Source organism: Alosa pseudoharengus, unplaced genomic scaffold, assembly GCF_046254945.1.
Source record: "Alosa pseudoharengus isolate Yale_2024_CS ecotype anadromous, Long Island Sound unplaced genomic scaffold, YU_APseudo_1.1 YU_APseudo_1.1_scf_18, whole genome shotgun sequence".
Classification (NCBI taxonomy): domain Eukaryota; kingdom Metazoa; phylum Chordata; class Actinopteri; order Clupeiformes; family Clupeidae; genus Alosa; species Alosa pseudoharengus.
In genome coordinates, this window is record NW_027468650.1 from 5,813,907 (window position 1) to 5,832,548 (window position 18,642).

At 43.9% G+C, this 18,642-nt stretch overlaps 2 protein-coding genes across 4 annotated transcripts; both read right to left on the bottom strand.

Annotated features, from left to right (window-relative positions):
- Positions 1–3,124: 3,124 nt before the first annotated feature.
- On the bottom strand, positions 3,125–10,097 carry pigm (phosphatidylinositol glycan anchor biosynthesis, class M). Of its 3 annotated transcripts, none has more exons than XM_076290148.1 (5): positions 9,869–10,097; positions 8,336–8,877; positions 7,514–7,772; positions 4,510–4,611; positions 3,125–4,309 (listed from the first exon to the last, which is right to left on the bottom strand). In XM_076290148.1, exons 2-5 carry the CDS (start codon positions 8,821–8,823, stop codon positions 4,142–4,144), a joined length of 1,017 nt encoding a protein of 338 aa, XP_076146263.1. In that variant the 5' UTR covers positions 8,824–8,877; positions 9,869–10,097; the 3' UTR covers positions 3,125–4,141. The 3 variants fall into 3 exon arrangements, with proteins under 3 accessions (XP_076146263.1, XP_076146261.1, XP_076146262.1); XM_076290146.1 differs by having other exon boundaries at positions 9,560–10,097; XM_076290147.1 differs by lacking the exon at positions 9,869–10,097 and adding an exon at positions 9,389–9,545.
- A 7,667-nt stretch (positions 10,098–17,764) lies between these two features.
- LOC143131589 (leukocyte elastase inhibitor-like) lies at positions 17,765–18,478 on the bottom strand. Its single transcript, XM_076291226.1, has 2 exons — positions 18,327–18,478; positions 17,765–18,205 (listed from the first exon to the last, which is right to left on the bottom strand). The coding sequence occupies exons 1-2, from the start codon at positions 18,471–18,473 to the stop codon at positions 17,792–17,794; spliced, it is 561 nt and encodes a 186-aa protein (XP_076147341.1). The 5' UTR covers positions 18,474–18,478; the 3' UTR covers positions 17,765–17,791.
- Between the last annotated feature and the right edge of the window lie 164 nt (positions 18,479–18,642).

Here is an 18,642-nt window from a genome sequence, read left to right on the forward strand (position 1 = left end):
TCTGGAGGTTGCTGCTGAACGTGCTGTAGCTTTGTCAGAAGCACAATCCAGATAGAGAGAGAGAGAGAGAGAGAGAGAGAGAGAGAGGGCGCATATGCAGCTCACACATCAAGATGCCGCTCCAATTTCCGAGGCATGTAATGGACTTACGCGCGGACAGCCTCGGTCTTTTGGCGTGGAGTGGATATCGTCGGTTGGAAAATCTAAGAGTAGCAAGGTTCGGAGCCAGAGCTATTCTCACACCAGCAGAATTCGATCCGTTGGCACAGGGAGGCCGCACCAGGGAGCGTTGGGAACTTTTCACATGAAAAAGCCAAGGACCACAAAGCTGTTACAATTCTCAGTTTTCCAAAGAGACTTGGTCCAATTCTGACCATTCTGACACTGTGTTTATGTTTGGGGTTTCCAACTTCTGACGATTTCAAAAGCTTCTGTTTCGAAACTCTGAAACTTGCGTGTTAGGGGTAGAAAATGACATTCTCTAGTAATGGATGTAATTGCTAATGAGTATCCAGCAAAACAATAATTAACACAACTCCCCTTTATGGTGTTGATTGGCATTGGTGGTTTTCCTTCTGCCAGTGAACTCTTTCTGTGTGTGTGAGCTTCAACATGAGCAATGCCATTTCCTCTTCCTTGACTAAAGAAATGTAAATCGATTTTGTGTTTTGAAGAAATCCCTTTCATGCGGCAACTTTGGGCTATTTGATGAAGAACAGGCCTTAAACTCCACTTTTTAGAAAAACAGGCTTGTTCTCTAACAATGGGGTTTGCAGGGAGCCAACGGGAGAAGCTTCATGGCACACCACCTGTGAGGAGCAGGAGTTACACACACCAGAGCTCTGCTCCTGCGGGCCAAGTCCTGCCGTGTGTTTCTAAAGCATTGACCACGGCGCTGAGCGTCTGTTAGCGGCCGAGCTGCCCACCGATGCCCCTCACACACACACACACCCGCCTGTGTTCCGCAGGGGGTCGGGATCCACACCGCCGGGGCGTCCAGACCTTCACAGCAAGTCCTGTGCCCTTCCCAAACTAATCCCCTGGAACAGTGGACCCCCACCCTCCCCCCACACACACACACACACACACACACACACACACACACACACCGGCACCTCTTTTAAATCGCCCATGTGCTCCACAGCGGCCAAAATGGAGGATGTAGAGGGGAAATCCACTGTTTTTGGACAGTGGTAAACAGTGAACACTGGTGCGGGATGTGGGATTAGGGATATAAGCTCATCTTGTGCGCTCCCCACTAGAAATCCAATGCTTCCAGATGGTCAGTTTAGGCTCTCTTTCTTTGGGGGGGGGGGGGGGGGTATCTAGTTAGCTATGACCCACTATCACAGTTTTTTTTAACAAAGAAAGACAAACAAATCCTGACATGATTTTCTCTTGTGTATTTTCTCCACTCCACTGTGAACGAGTGGAATTTCACGAGGATCTCAGTAGCTCAAGTTTTCAAGCTGACTTTTACTGAGGCGTGCGGACATACTGTACATTCCTAATGTATCAAATGTACACTAATTAAGTGCCAGGGAGGGATGTGGCAACTCTGCATAACACCACATTACACTGAGCTCAGCTCACACCAATGAGAAAAAGGATGGAGCACTTCTGGCAGCAGTGATGCGTTGTGCTTTATCTCACTCCGAATCTCTTCAGGTCAGAGGTCACGCAGCGCTCTATTGTTCTCCGAGGTTTGAGCAGGAAGCCGCGTCGCTCTGCGATTCAGGTTAAGAGGAACGCCAGCCACACAGAGAGAGGGGGAGAGAGAGAGGGGGGGAGAGAGAGAGAGAGAGGGGGAGAGAGAGAGGGGGGAGAGAGAGAGAGAGGTTTCAGTTTTAAATGTTTCATCCTCCAGCAGTGTTCACATGAGCACGCCGCAGGCTGCACGCTATCTTCATGGAGTCGACTGCGCAGCTGGGAAGAGCCAGCCTGCCTCTCAATGGCACAAACACCGCTAGAGGGGATGCTTTATGCGCTATGACAACCGCATCAGGACCGGGCTGAGTGCAGGGGAGAGGGGAGATGTGCAGCGAGGGGGTGGGGTGGGGGGGGCGGTGAAAGGTTATCCGCTAGGACCATAAGCTGTGTTGCAGGGGCTTGCGTGACCAGTCATGCTGCCTGTCATTATTGTGACACCATCCTTTCTGATTGACCACGCCTCCTGTCATTATTGTGACACCATCCTTTCTGATTGACCACGCCTCCAAATTAGGCAGCCTCGCAGGGTGTGAAGCCAATGTCACTCATCCTGAAGTGACTTGGGAGGGGGGGCGGTCGTCAGGTGGCAGGGCAGCAAGAGAGGAGTTGAGTTAACATGCAAACATAGCCACCACCTCTTCTCTCGTTAAGTGCCACATACGCAAGGCTAGGAGGCCTTTTGGTCAGAGATCGATCCTAATCACTCAAACTATTAAAGCAACACCAAAGAACTTTTCCTCTGTTGCACGCACGCTATTTGTTTATCCAGCAACGGCTTTGCAAATAACGAATGTTGCATGTTGCATGATTTTATGAAAGTATTATGTATTGCGACATCATGTCAAGTCAAGTCAAATGTGTAGTTTCTTATGTCTCATTCCATCGAACTACAAGCCCGCTACCCGATCTGGCAAACTTACATAGTGCGGTTATAGCCGATAGAGGGCCGCGAAGCGAATGCAGAAGTGCCGTTCACCCTGTTAGGAGTTGATGAACCACGGAAACAATTTTGGAAACATTATTTTAAGGTACAAAAAACTCTTTGGTGTTGCTTTAAGCTACATTTAGCCACTAAGGCCGTAAAAGGAAAAATTCATCAAAACATAAGGCCTGTACTCCCCGCTCTGGACACACAGAGCGGAAGGACTGTAGAGTAGGGGGACAGAGTGCTGGGCTGTACCTGGGCCGTATCTGGGCCGTATCTGGAGAGGCCACAGAGCGCATCACAATGACTCAAATACTGCATAGAAATAAATAAATAAATAAATAAATAAATATGTGTACACACATTCATGGATGCGCACTAAATGTAGTGCAAGTGCAATTCCCCCAACACACACACACACACACACACACACACACACAACACACACACACACACACACACACACACACAAAAGAATACATCCACAGAGACCAGTCCCTATGATTTATTTCCCCCAAGACCTTTTCTTTACAGCAGGGCACCCAGGCGCGTACAGAGTTTTGGGTCAAAAGGTTGCACAAGTCGACTCTAGAGGAGATGATTCCTCTGGACCGCTCCAACTGGCCGCCCAAAATAGAGGGACTTATCTGGTCCTAACCTCCAGCGGGGCAGAAAAGAAGCAGAAGCAGTCTCCATTACTGTTTGTTTTGAGTTGCTCTCGCGCTGTACTGCCCCGATTACCCCGGAGGGCATGCAAGGATATGCAGCTCTGCTCAAGACCTTGACTGGGCAGCCACTGCCCCTTAGTGGACGCTTCCGGAACAGCACTTTAAGGGGCAGTAGTCAAGAGCTTGATCTGACGAAGGGCCTTCATCTGACTAACTCAGTCTATGTGGTTAAATATATTTGGTGCTAAAATGTATTTTGGATTTCTTTCAGACCTCCATCTCTAGGGCCCCTCTCTCTTCAACACACACGTTCTCTCTCCAGCAGAACACCTTAATATCCTTCTGTTCAGACCCATCATCCCCTCATGTCCACGCCATTCCATTCATCTCTATCAGAACATCTCAAAGAGGTTATTCAGCCAGTTTTACACCGGGCCCAATGTACAGAGAGAAACAGAGAAGAGTTTTGAGCCGGAACAACACGCAAGTCCATGCACACTGCTGCTTGTTGGCTTCCCTCTCCGTGATGTTATTGTTTACATCCTGAATATCCTTAAGTGCATGAATAGCCTCACTCTTGTGAACAGTGTGCCATCTACTGGTTATTCCTTGTACTGCACCATCAGGGTCATCGAGGGCATGACCTAGTTGTTTGCAGCCAAATGTGTAAGCCACTCCATTTTTAGATCTGCGGAGCACCACAAAAGGCCCACAAGGGAACAAACACAGAACCAAAGGTCTGTTTCTTTGCATGTGGTGACAACTCAGTCCGAGCACCAAACGTCCGTTTCTCTCTATGTAGTGACAACTCCAACCAAACGTCTTTTTCTCTGACAATTCAGTCCGTTTTGGGCCTCTTCTTGATAGACAGTGGCCTGTAATGGGAGATGATTGTGACCATGATGTAAGTGTTGATACTGAGGAAGAGCAGTCCAGCGAGCCAGATGAGAAGGAACGCATCGCGTCCCTCAAACTCCAGGTAGTACGCTGGAGCCAGCCAAATGGCCTATCGTCGTGGAAACAGAAAGAGAAAGACAAAGTGAGAGTGTGTTTGATCCACAAACTAACCAGGGAGAGCCTTGCACACCCCGTCTCGTTATATAAATAAAGAACGTTCTGATACACAAGCAAGTCTATACAATAAAAGAAAATGAAAGACATTTTTCATTCAAATGATATGTTGATTTATGGCATGTCTATAGATACCTGTCCAGCAAACCAGAGCGCCAGCATCCCAACTCCTTTCTTAAGAGACAAAGTGAGGTGGGGAATAACCAGCGGCAACAGACACAGGTACCACAGGAAGTACTAGAGGGAAACAAACATACAAAACATAAACAGGAAGTACTAGAGGGAAACAAACAAACAGAACATAAACAGGAAGTACTAGAGGGAAACAAACAAACAGAACATAAACAGGAAGTACTAGAGGGAAACAAACATACAAAACATAAACAGGAAGTACTAGAGGGAAACAAACAAACAGAACATAAACAGGAAGTACTACAGGGAAACAAACAAACAAAACATAAACAGTAAGTACTACAGGGAAACAAACAAACTGAACATAAACAGGAAGTACTACAGGGAAACAAACAAACAGAACATAAACATCAGCAGAGCAGTTAACTGATGCTGAAAACCAAAACAGGAAAAAATAAAGATTAAATGCAGGCCAAATGCAGTCAAATGTTTTAACCTCAAAACAATTAGTATTGCACATTTAACCCTACTTACCATTCTTATGCTGTACTTACACTACCGGTCAAAAGTTAGGGGTCACTTAGACATTTCCATTCCACTCCATTATAGACAATACCAGCTGAGATCAGTTGCATTGTTTTTTTTAATCAGGGCAGCAGGTTTCAGATTACATTATGTGCTTACATACAGTAATTGCAAAAGGGTTCTCCATTGTTTTCTCATATAGCCTTTTAAAATGATATCAGATTAGTAAGCAGAATGTGCCTTTGGAACATTGGATGAATGGTTGCTGATAATGGGCTTGCAGTAGATATTGCAGTAAAGATCAGTCATTTCTTTCTACAATAGTCGAGAACCCTTTTGCAATTGTTTATAATAAGTGACCCCAAACTTTTGACCGGTAGTGTACATAATCAGGGGTTAAAGTAAAAAAAAAAATCATGAGCTGAAACCCCTTACGATTAAGAACTATAGAAATCATTTAATATTTTGGATTACATTATTATGTTACAATATAGGCTACTACATAGTACTACATTGTTGGGCAGCCGTGGCCTACTGGTTAAGGCTTCGGGCTTGTAACAGAAGGGTTGCCGGTTCGATCCTCGACCAGTAGGAAAAATGTAGGTGGGGGAAGTGGTTGAGCATTGCTCTCCCATGCTCACATCCATGGCTGAAGTGCCCTTGAGCAAGGCACCTAAACTGTAGCAGGCAGCTCACTGGTCTGAGTTAGTGTGTGCTTCACCTCACTGTGTGTTCAGTGTGCTGTGTGTGTTTCACTAATTCACGGATTGGGATAAATGCAGAGACCAAATTTCCCTCACGGGATAAAAAGAGTATATATACACTTCCTTACACTTATACTTACTGATACTTTACTATAGAAATCTTATAGGCCTAGTATACTTTAGCCTAGTTCTTTTTTGTAAGGAGCTGTTGCTCCAACGTTGTTGAAGGCCTATGTTGGAGTCCGCGGCCAGCTGCTTATGACCCAACTCCTCACACTGCATCCCTTTCTCCACTCACAGTCTGAATCTTTTTTTTTTAATTTTGGTACTAAACGTTTGATCTGCATGATTTACTTTGTTGACGCCGACTGATGGAACATTGAGCTCTGGACAACAATTGTTTGTTTGTTAAGAAGTTTTTGCAGTGTCGGGAATTTTCCTGTATTACGCGCCAAAGGGTGCATCGCAACTTTAAACTCGGCTATACCTCAATATAGGTGATCTACTCAGTCATTTCTGTTTTTTCGTTAAGATAAAATTCTTTATTAAGTTACGCTGTAGCAAAGACAAATGTTTTTTTTTGGCCCAGCCTATATTTGGCAATGTAATTAACAATGATAAATGAATCCCATAGGCTACCATGTCAGCCAAACGTTTGTGACTTTCTTAGGCTACAAACTGAATGTTAAAGGAACCATATGTAAGATTGTGGCCAAAACTGGTACTGCAATCACTTTCAAATTACTGTAGAGCGGTGTATCCCCTCCCCCTCCTACTGACTCGAGGTTGCCAACCCAGATGCTGAAACACTACTGACTTTGTGATTAGTAGATAGGTGGAGGGTGGCGCATCATGTTGTGTTTTGTCATGTCAACATGACATGACAAAACACAACATCAACATCAGTTGAGGGCTGCAACTTCACTTTTTAAATGACAATATCCTGGCCGGACTACTGTTGTCAGTGATATAAGTATTTGAAATGAACATGATTTCTTAATGTCTAGTGACATAACAGGGCCATTTTATGATTAATTGAAATACATTTCTTACATACGGTTCCTTTAACAGTCAACACAAATGATGAGTCATTCAAAAGATCAAAAGTGCTGACAACAAACATTTTAACTCACGATTTCCACAAAGTAAGATAATAGGCTATTAACTGCCGTTATTTGCTTCGCTTTGTCTTTACATCAGATCTCAACCAGACGGTGTTGCCATGGCCCACCCAGCTCTGCTTCTGTGGATGTGGTAGGTGTCTGTGGCTGTGGCTGTGGTAGGTGTCTGTGGCTGTGGTAGGTGTCTGTGGCTGTGGATGTGGTAGGTGTCTGTGGCTGTGGTAGGTGTCAGTGGACGTGGCAGGTGTCTGTGGCTGTGGTAAGTGTCTGGATGTGGTAGGTGTCTGGATGTGGCAGGTGTCTGTGGACGTGGTAGGTGTCTGTGGACGTGGTAGGTGTCTGTGGACGTGGTAGGTGTCTGTGGACGTGGTAGGTGTCTGTGGACGTGGTAGGTGTCTGTGGCTGTGGATGTGGTAGGTGTCTGTGGACGTGGCAGGCGTCTGTGTCTGTGGTTAGTGTCTGTGGCTGTGGATGTGGCAGGTGTCTGTGGACGTGGCAGGCGTCTGTGGCTGTGGTTAGTGTCTGTGGCTGTGGATGTGGCAGGTGTCTGTGGACGTGGCAGGCGTCTGTGGCTGTGGTAAGTGTCTGGATGTGGTAGGTGTCTGTGGACATGGCAGGCGTCTGTGTTTGTGGTAGGTGTGTGTGGGGTGTGCGGACCTGCGAGGTGCAGACTTTGTTGAAGGTGACGAAGATGGCGGTGTTGAGGAAGCAGCAGAGGGCCAGGTCAGCGTGGAAGGCCAGCGAGGTCAGGAGCAGCAGCGCGGCCTGGGGCAGGAAGGCAACTACGCCCAGCGCCGGGCTCCACGCGCTCTCCGCCGTCAGGTACAGCAGGTAGAAGTACGGCGAGAAGTTGTGCCGGATGTCGCGCCGGGTCAGGTGGTACAGGTAGGTCTCGTGGAGGAATTCCCAGCCGTACCTGCCCAGAGGAAGACTCACGTCAGGAGCGGAGACTAACAGAGTCACCTGTAGACTCAGGTGTGAACACTGAGGGATCAGCTCTGCGAATACACTGCATCCACAGTTACAGCTGAACACTGAACCAACCACTGCACACACACACACACACACACAGGCAAGCACACCCCCCCCACACACACACGCCCGCCCACACACACACGCACACAAACACACACACACACAACACGCACACAATGCAGACAGGCAAGCACACCGTCAATGAAACGGACAGGCAAGCACACACACACACACACGCACGCACGCACGCACGCACACACACACACACACACACACACACACACACACACACACACACACACACACACACACACACACACACACACACACACACACACACACACTGTCAGAATAAACCAGGGACAGGCAAGCACACTGTCAGTATAGACCAGGGTGTCAAGGGCTCAATTTTACAAGTGCCCAAGATAGATGGGTACATTATATATCAAGGGTATAAAAAATTATATTCGTTTTTTCAAGATAAGAGCAATTCTGAAAACTCACATGCGATAGAACACTAGAGTGAGTCCACAGAAAAGCCCTCCAGAGACGAAGGCGAACATCAGGAGGTCTCTGTTCAACAGCCTGCGGACAAACGCCCAGAGCGTCCCGCTCCTCTTCCCGCCGGACGGGCCCCCTCCCGGCTCCCTCGCCTGCAGGGACAGGGCGATGGGCAGCGCGTACGTCACCGGGTAGATCTTCATGTGCACGGCCAGTCCGTAGAGCAGGGCGGCGGCCAGCGTCCGTCTCCGCTCCAGACACAGCAGCGTCCCCAGCACCAGCGCCGACAGCAGGGACTCGGCGTTCCCGCGCGTGGACACGCCCGCGGGGAGCGGGTTCAGCAGCCAGAGGGCGCTGTGGAGGCCGGCCGCCTCCGTCGAGAGACCGCGCAGCAGGAGCAGCCGCTGGATGAGCACGCCCGTTAGCACGTCGCACGCCACGAACAGCAGCTTCCCGAAGACGAACGTCAGGTAGATGTTGGGGGTCAGCATCCAGGCCAGGAGGGGAGTGTAGCGATAAGTGGACCTGTTGTACGGAGACTCACCCTGTAGGCACACAGAGGGGCAAAGCAAAGAGACGACTGTAACACATTGATTACATAAGGGGTAATGTATAGAACACCGGTCACATTGATTACATAAGGGGTAATGTATAGAACGCCAGTCATATCAGATTAGTAAGCAGAGTGCCTTTTGAACATTGGATGAATGGTTGCACTAAAGATCAGCCATTTCTTTCTACAATAGTCGAGAACCCTTTTGCAATTGTTTTATCTAAGAAGGGAAATTAAGCATGAATTGTTTTATCTAAGAAAGGAAATTAGGCATGAATTGTTTTATCTAAGAAGGGAAATTAAGCATGCATTGTTTTATTTAAGAAGGGAAATTAAGCATGCATTGAAGAGCAACTAAAATGTACACAATAATCAGCAATAACTGGAATTCTGGCAGCAGATAAACATCAGTTTGAAAGAGTGAAAGAAGATTTGCTTGTTTTTTGATTGAACATTTTAAACACAATTCACTAGTGTAAGTCAGTTACGTGTCCCCTCCATACCTTTTCCTGTAATCCATGAACGTGATCTTGACAATGGTGTGGTGTGTGTGAGTGTGTATGTGTGTTTGAGAGAGAGAGAGAGAGAGGATCCACAATTCAACCTGACCAGACAGTAAGGCATAAAAAAACTCAGCTCAAGGCTTTTACAGTAGCCTACTCTTTCGTGCCTACCTGAGTGAGGTATCTTGACGCATCTGTAAACACATGGTAATCGATATCTGTGTATTTCACGATCATTGTTCTGTCCTGATAAATCCCAAACCCGAGCAGCAGTAGCCGCATCACAAGTGCAAAACTAAGCAACGTGTGCATTCTCATCAGTTGAGAGAGGGTTTTTTGCCCTGAAAACGCCATGCTTTCCTCTTTTATAGTAGCCTACTGACTTTACTTATTCACAGCGAGTCACCAACGATCATTATCCGCTTTGTAAGGAATTAGCTAGTTAGTTAGAAAGCTAAATTCCCTTCACAACATCATTACCTTGTTCACTATGCTTTGCTTTGCTTTGCATTGCACTGCAGCTCTCGCTAGCTCACTAGGATGTTCGGTCCCATTCTGCTAAATAAGTCATCCTACTGATCATTCACTGTGTCGGCACCTCGACAATTAACATAACTATTCATACGAAACGATATTCAGAGTTTATGACATATTTATCCTTCCTGGACTATGTCTATTGATAAGCACAGAAACACCGCTTCCGCACAGACAAAATCCCGGAAGTGTCAACGCATTTGTTGAGGGCGGTGCTACCATAGACAGTAAAAGGGTGCTATAAGATTGAAAGAACGTGGTCTGCGTATTTACTGTCTATGGTCTTCTCCTTCTTCTTCTTCTTCTTCATCAGGGAATTGTATTGCCAGCATGCACTCTTTGTGCAATAATAATAATAATAATAATAATAATAATAATAATAATAATAAATAAAAAAGGGCTAAAGTCTTGTTGCTAGTTGTAGACTATGGTAGACTTAGGTTGCTCAGAGTAACAGAGTTATCTGTTACCCTCAGAGTAGGCCTATAGGCCTACTGCATGTCAGAAGTATGCTTCACGGTTTCTGTTTCCGTACAATATGGGCACATTCTTGTCTCATGTTTCATGAACCTGTACTACTTGTTCTGCTTTAAGTGCTTCTTTTGCCAACTTGTCTGCCTTCTCATTGCCCTCAATACCTGTGTGCGCTGGAACCCAAGTGAACTGTAGCTATTTATAGCTTCTGTTGAGCTATCCTGAAAATCATCTGATGAACTTCATCTAAAAGATCCTGTCTGCATGCAGATTTGGATGCTATAGGAAGGACATCGATTCTGAACAGAAAACAGATTTATATGGCTTCACTTCTTCCACCCAATAGTGCCATTATGATGGCCATCATCTCTGCAGAGAAGATTGAGAGGTGGTCTGAGGTTCTTTTTTGTATTATGACATTTAGGAATGTATACAGCCACCCCTGTTTTACCTGCTGTTTTTTTTGGATGCATCTGTAAATATTTGTACTGTGTCATCATAGGCTACATTACTTCTAGATACTGCTGTACACTTTGATACAATCCTGTCTTATATTTTTATATAAATATAAAGCTGGCTCTGTAGTGGGAGCTGAACTTGAGTGCATCACTTCAATATCTGACAAAAGGACCCTGAACAAACTGATCAACATTTTGGACAATGAGTGTCATCCACTCCACAGCACTATTACAAAGCAGAAGAGCTTGATCAGCTGGAGCCTTTGCTCACTGCCTTGCACAACAGACAGACTGAGGAAGTCATTTTGTCCCCACGGCCATTGAACTGTTCAATGCTTCACTTAAAGGAACCGTATGTAAGAAATGTATTTCAATTAATCATAAAATGGCCCTGATATGTCACTAGACATTAAGAAATCATGTTCATTTAAAATACTTATATCACTGACAACAGTAGTCCGGCCAGGATATTGTCATTTAAAAAGTGAAGTTGCAGCCCTCAACTGATGTTGATGTTGTCTTGTTGTGTTTTGGCCTGATGCGCCACCCTCCACCTGTCTACTAATCACGAAGTCCGTAGTGTTTCGGCATCCAGGTTGCCAGCTCTGCTAGTCAGGAGGGAGGGGGAGGGGATACACCGCTCTACAGTAATTTGAAAGTGATTGCAGTACCAGTTTTGGCCACAATCTTACATACTGTTCCTTTAAGGGATAAGGAGTGATAGACTTCTCCGCAGTCTGTCTGCCTCTCCACCCGTGTACTGTCTGTCCACTAGCCACTTTTTACCACTGTCTTACTGCTTCACTGTTTGCGTGCTATATTAGCACATAAGCATAATCCCTCCCTCCATCCCACAGCCGGATTGTGGCCACACTTTATACCTTTACTTAATACTTAATGCTTTATAATCAATACTTGTATAATGGCTGTAACCCTATTACGTCAACCCATTCTTGCACTGATATAGTTTTTATTTATTTATAGTTTTTTATATTGCCTTGCCTATCTCTTATATGTCCATATTTATTTTATGCTGGTCTCTAGACTTTATTCTTGCACTGTTGGACTCATTTGCACCATCACCATGACACTCACTCTCACAGAGCACCTTCCTCACTATGCACAGAGACTCACAGGCTCAGTCTCTGCCTCAGTCATTGCAAGCGCCTCATGCTTAATCACCCCTAAGCACACCATGTGGATCCTGTTTTAGACTTGATTTAGGTTTAGTGTTATTTAGTATAATTTGTTTTTTAGTATATTCTGTATCTTCTACTGTCCTTATTGCTTAGTTGTGTTTTTTATATTACATACTTTTATTACTTTTTCTGTTGTTAGTGAATGTTGTGTGTGATGTCTGTATGCTACTAAGACCTTGAATTTCCCCGTGGGGATCAATAAAGTATCTATCTATCTATCTATTCCATCCAAAACTACAGATCGCAATGCAACCATATTCCCAGCATTCTTCTAACACCAGTTTTGTAGGGTGTGTAGTTTTCATGCCCCAATATGCGAGAGAGTTTTAACCTCCAAAGATTTAAAGGCATCTCCCCTACTCCAAAGATTTAAAGGCATCTCCCCTACTCCAGAGATTTAAAGGCATCTCCCCTACTCCAGAGATTTAAAGGCATCTCCCCTTAAAGGCATCTCCCCTACTCCAGAGATTTAAAGGCATCTCCCCTACTCCAGAGATTTAAAGGCATCTCCCCTACTCCAGAGATTTAAAGGCCTCTCCCCTTAAAGGCATCTCCCCTACTTCTACTTACGGCGCTGGGATGTGATGTTCAGAAGGCTCCACTACACAGCCGGAGAGCTTTGGCCTGCACCCTGTCCAGTTCAGCTCATAGTTTTTGCTGCTGATTTGTATACTGAATATAAATTATAAAAAGAGCCTGACCCCCCCAGCTGTACCCTGAAAGACACTTCAAAAGATTGATTGGTTTTTTACACTTGTCCATAATTTTAAGTCATTGACCTGTTTGAGAGATTGTCCATATCTTAAGATCTATTGTGGGTTTTACCTTTTTCTTAGAGAAACAGATGAATTGCGTTTTTTCCACTGAACGGTGGAACCCCCAGTCAAATGACCATTTTCCAACCTTACTAATTGCTGTTTGCATCCTTTGCTGTAAGTTGTCCATATTACGGCCCCTCACCCACAACACCCCATCATCTGAATATATCCCCTGATTCACTCCACCAAAGACATCATTAATCGTTATATTAAACAGAATTGGACTGCACACTACCTTGTGGGGTGCCATTTTCTATTGTGTATGTGCTAGATGACTGACCCTATCCTGCACCTCTATGGTTCTACCCTTTAAAAAATCTTTGATCCAGTTGAATATTTTACCACCTATTTCCGTTTATCACCTATTTTTATTCAACTTAATTAAAAGTCCTTCTTTCCACAGCATGTCATAAGCCTTCTCTATGTCAGGAAAGGTTGCCACAACAGATTCTTTGTTAACTTGTGCTTTACGTACCTCATTCTCCAGGCGGAATACAGGATAGTTGTTCTTCCATTACGGAAACCACTCTGGTATGGTGTGATCATCCCTCTGCTTTCTAATTTGTACACTAACCTTTTAGTAATCATCCTCTCCATGAGATTACATAGGTTAGACATTAAAGATATTGGTCTGTAGCTTTTGACATTCGTTTCCCATAGACCCGTTTTCTGTAAATGGGTCTAGGGACTATTACTGAGTGTTTTCACCCAGTGGGCAGCTTTCCTCACTCCCAAATTTTGTTATATAAAACCAGTATCACATTTTTTGCCACATCAGATAGTTCTTCAATCATTTTATAGCATATCCCATCTCCCTGGTGAGGTATTTTAACACCTATCAATGCTCTTTTAAGTTGAAACAGTGTGAAATCTGCATCTAGTGAGCTCTCCCCTACAACTTTCATCCCCAGCATATCTTTATTTTCTTCAATGGTCCTCATTCTTATAGCTAGCTCTTCACTGGAGAGCTTCTGTGAGCTATGTATCCTTACAAAGGATTTTGCAAGCATCTCAGCATTTTCTCTGCTGGTTACTGCCTCAGTGCCATTATCTCTTACTGAAAAGTCCCTTCTTATGGCGCCCATCTTTCTGATCATTCCCCATGTGTCCTTAACCTTTATTCCTGTCCCAATATTACTACAGAAATCTCTCCAGTATTTCCTTTGGGCTTCTCTAGTTCGTTTGGCTTTAGCCTGTGCTTTTTTATACTCAAACATGATCAAATGAATGATTAGATGTAACCATTTTAAGGGTTTTATTCCTGTTTTTAACAGCCTCTCTACACTCATCAGACCACCATGGGACCATTTTCTTCTTCTTTGCTCCAGATGTTTTACCTATTGTTTCCTCTGCCGACTCATGTATTATGTTAATAATCATATTGTTCAACTCCTCAATGTCGTCACTCAAATTTGGCATGACTTCAATTAATTTGCTGCTTGTTTTAAAACTATACAGCCCCCATTTGGCCTCTTTCATTCTCCATCTTGGAATACAATTTTCTTCAAAACTAATATTTTGATTCCTTATCTTAACCCAGATAGGATAGTGGTCACTGCCCATTGCATTGTCACTGCTAGTTGTTGTGATGCAAAAGTAAGATCAATTGCAGATTCTACACCATGAGCTGCGTCATACCTAGTGCCTCTTCCATCATTAAGACACACTAACTGATTATCATCCATAAACTCCCCAATGATACTCTGCACACTAACTGATTTTCATCTATAAACTCCCCAATGATACTCTGCACAATGACAATAAAGTTGAATCTAATCTAATCTGATCTAATCTAATGATATGCCCATCTCCGTCTGCCCATGCCTCAATTATAATTATCTCAAGGTCTTCACTACTGTTGATAGCTCTATACAGTACATTAACCATGTTGGATGAGCAAGGGTTCTTACGCACTGCTGTATAGCCATACAATGTAAAGTCAAGTGAGGGTTTTAGCCAGGATTCCTGAATGCAGATAATGTTAGGTTTAACTGATTGGTCCTGAATGTGCTGTTTGCAATTAGGCTCCTCGCATTCCACTGTAGAATGATTAGCATCATTAATCTCCACCATCACATGTTGACTGTGAATCTGATATCCCTGTTATAAGTGTTGCATTAAATGATCTCTACTGACATGTCTTCCATTTCCAAATACTTTTCTGCCGCTTTTACAATTATCTTAGTTCTCCCTGTTCAGCTATATATGCCTGGGCACAACAGTAAAGGATTTCCTTTGCAAGCATCTCAGCATTTTCTCTGCTGGTTACTGCCTCAGTGCCATTATCTCTTAGAATATTTAGAAAATGTAGGCTACTCAAGTTCAAGCTCATCACTTCACAAACCTAGAAGATAAGTCAGGCCAAACACAGTTACATGTCAAGTTGTCATGGCAATATCATGCCAAATGTCAAGTTGTCATGACAATATTGTAAACGGGTTACATTTTCTTGGCTAATGTCAAGTTGTCATGACAAAGACACCGTCAAATAATGTCATCTTGGCTAATGTCAAGGTGTCATAATGATGACACCCAAACAATGTCAACTTGACATTCCAAAAACCGAATGACACATTATGACAACAGTCATAAACATCAATAATCTGTCATTAATTTGCATCACATGCGTCATGTCATTCTTATGACGGTTACATGTCACCCTTATGTAGACCCCTTCAAATAAAGTGTTACCGGATTTCCACCATAAACGCTACAAACTGTCTCTTTTCCACTATAAGTGTATACTTGGCATAGGCGTGCATACATAGACCCTAGGTGGTGCTACGGCACTAGGAAGTTTGCCCTTTATCAACGAAAATGCCCTTTTGAAACTTTTTTTTATTATTAATATTATTAAGATTTTACTGAGGTCGGTTTTGAAATGATCTTTTGAAAACCTGAGTCATTAAAAACGACTGAAACAATGCCCCGAAATGAGCCACCTCCTTGCGCACGCATATCCGACCTATCTCTCTTCCTTTGTCACGTGAACTCGCGCGGTCGCGAGTCTTCAGATAGCAGGCATGGTCGCTGACAGGCTGCTTCTCCCGTGCCCCATCAGCCAGGTAACATACATATCAAGCAAAATCTTACAGTTTGCCCTCTAAGCCCAACATGTAATAATTTTGTTGTGCAGTAAAATGTCTCATTCAGCACCAAACAAGCATTTTTGCCGACTGGTCACCTGATAAACTAGTTAGATGAAGCTAGATAAAGTTTTACACTGTAGCCCAAATCAATGACAGATAACGTGACGACCACATACAAATAATTTCGGTAGATTTTGCAAATGTATGTGTTAAGAAGAACGTTTTCTGTTGTATATGTTTTGTTAGGCAACAATTCATTTGTGACAGAAGAAACGGGAAGTTCCCCATTACTGCCCATCTGCATTCATGTAATGTCAGTCAGTAGCCCACTATAACTCCTCATGTTTGGTCTCTTTATTGTCTTACAGATCAAGTAAAATCGTACAGTTTGCCCTCTAAGCCCAACGTGTAATCATTTTATTGTGCAGTAAAATGTCTCATACAGCATCAAACAACTAAGCATTTTTAGCCGACTGGTCACCTGATAAAGTTTTACGCTGTAGCCCAAGTCAATGACAGATAACGTGAGGACGACCACATAGGCTACAAATAATTTCGGTAGAGTTTGCAATTGCAAATCTATGTGTTAAGACGAACGTTTTCTGTTGTATAGGTTTTGTTAGGCAACATAAATTAACACATTTTGGTCTATTTATTGTCTTAATTGTATATTGATTTACTAATTGCAGCACAAGTCAAATTTCATTCAACATGTGTGTGTGATTTTTTTTTTATAATTAAGTATTTCACGTGAGCTAAAAAGTGCCCCCTCCCCCCCTCCTGAGCACCTGCCCCCCAAAATGTCTGTGCACACTGATACTTGGTAACATTGCAACATTAACGTATGCTTTGAACTGGGGGTTGTCACAGGTGCTGATCTACTAGTATCGTCATTAGACTTTACCTTTCTAATTGCCTCAGCGTAAGTAAGCTTTTCTTTTACCTTTTCATACCATAGTGAAAAAGAAATTAACTACTTCTGAAAGTTCACAGACACTCTGACACTTAAATAAGTTGAAATTACATAGGAAAATGCTTCTGTTAGGTCTTGTATATACGATTTTTCAGGGGTGACAACAAAGGCGGACAGAGTACACATCACTTACTTCATTACTTGAGTAAAAACACAGATACCCTTTGCTAAATTTTACTCAAGTACAAGTAAAAGTACAACAGTCAGATGAGAGTAGCCTACATTTTCTAAATATTGCATTACTACTGCCACAGTTTACATTTACAGAAACGTCCTACATGGAGTTATGAAAAATGTTAATGTTACTTGGAGAATGTAAAAGGAATTGAAAGTAAAATCAAATAATTTTCATCTTTTTACCATGTTGGCAGGGATGGGCAGTATTTCTAATACATGTATTTAAAATACAAAATACTATTTTGTAATTGAAACACTTGAAGCGAAAACTATCATTAACTTGTTCAGAAAATTGAAATAGTCTGGCGAGGTGTGGCCACAGGTTGGCACATTCCCGCGATGGACCTGTTGCGTCTTCATCCATTGTTTCATCCATGGTTTCATCTTGTATCTAAATCTGACCATGGAGTTGACTTTGGCAGAAAGCTGAAAGGTGATTGCTGATAGGCTGTCCCAATCAGTGGCGCCTGCACAGATTTTCCTTTTTCTCAGAATAAATGAGCTTCAAGGGTGGATTTGTCCTCATTGTTTTCATTGTGGGAGTACAATAAATCACCAAAAGATTATTATTTATACTTCTTTTTAGTCAACTTTACCAAAGGTGCCAATAATTCTGGAGGGTATACTGTAACAGCTGCATCATGTTCCTACATATAACATCTCTTTCATTTCATCCTCAGCTTAAGGGGAGCTGTAGCGGCCGTAGAAGAGGACGCTCTGGGTGGGGTTGTGTCGGATGAAGAAGAGGAAGGGGTGGTCCGCCATGAACCTCTCGGGGGGCGGCTTGGAATTAGAAAAGGAATTAGATGCGACGACAGCCGTGGCGGCCGCTGCCTTAGTGCCCTTCTCATTCACCTCCACAAAGGACTTGTGCACGACATTGGACAGAACAAGGTCATCGCAGGGAGACATGCCGGAGAAGTCGCACTTGCTCTCGTTGAAGGCGTCCGTCATTCCCATGCTCACCAGGATCTCCTTGAGGTCGTATTCCTCCTCCAGCTTGAACTTGGGGAGACCAACCTCCACCTCAACAGTGTGCAACCTGTCTGGCTTGGTCCACTCCGCAAAGTTCTCATATGTGAGCATCTGCTCCAGCTGAGAGAGAGAGAGACAGAGAGAGAGAGAGACGGTGACCTTTGCATGTCTAATAAATAGATATTATAAACTGCTCCCTCTGACACGTCTGTGCACTGCACTGCCAGGTTTGCCGTTTTACCTTCTCTAGTCCAGTGGTGTTGTCCTCCATCTCATTAGGCAGCATAATGAGCATGCTCAGATCTTTGCCCACGTAGGGCAGCTCCAGAATCTGGCACTCGGCGTCGGGAATGTAGGTGAAGGGGAACTTGGCCTTCTGATGCATCATTTTAACACGCTTGCTTTCATTCTGAACACAGAGACACGGATGTGATACATACATATACCCCTCTCTCTCTCTCTCTCTCTCTCTCTCTCTCTCTCTCTCTCTCTCTCTCTCTCTCTCTCTCTCTCTCTCTCTCTCTCTCTCTCTGTGTGTGCAGTGTGTGTTTGCTCTC

Coding starts and splice junctions, on each gene's coding strand:
- pigm (XM_076290146.1), bottom strand. CDS start 9,742: ATGGCGTTTTCAGGGCAAAAAACCCTCTCTCAACTGATGAGAATGCAC. Junction 8,878..9,559: donor CGTCAAGATACCTCACTCAG/GTAGGCACGAAA, acceptor GTGTGCCTACAG/GGTGAGTCTCCGTACAACAG. Junction 4,310..4,509: donor CGCTCTGGTTTGCTGGACAG/GTATCTATAGAC, acceptor CCACGACGATAG/GCCATTTGGCTGGCTCCAGC.
- LOC143131589 (XM_076291226.1), bottom strand. CDS start 18,473: ATGATGCATCAGAAGGCCAAGTTCCCCTTCACCTACATTCCCGACGCC. Junction 18,206..18,326: donor ACACCACTGGACTAGAGAAG/GTAAAACGGCAA, acceptor TCTCTCTCTCAG/CTGGAGCAGATGCTCACATA.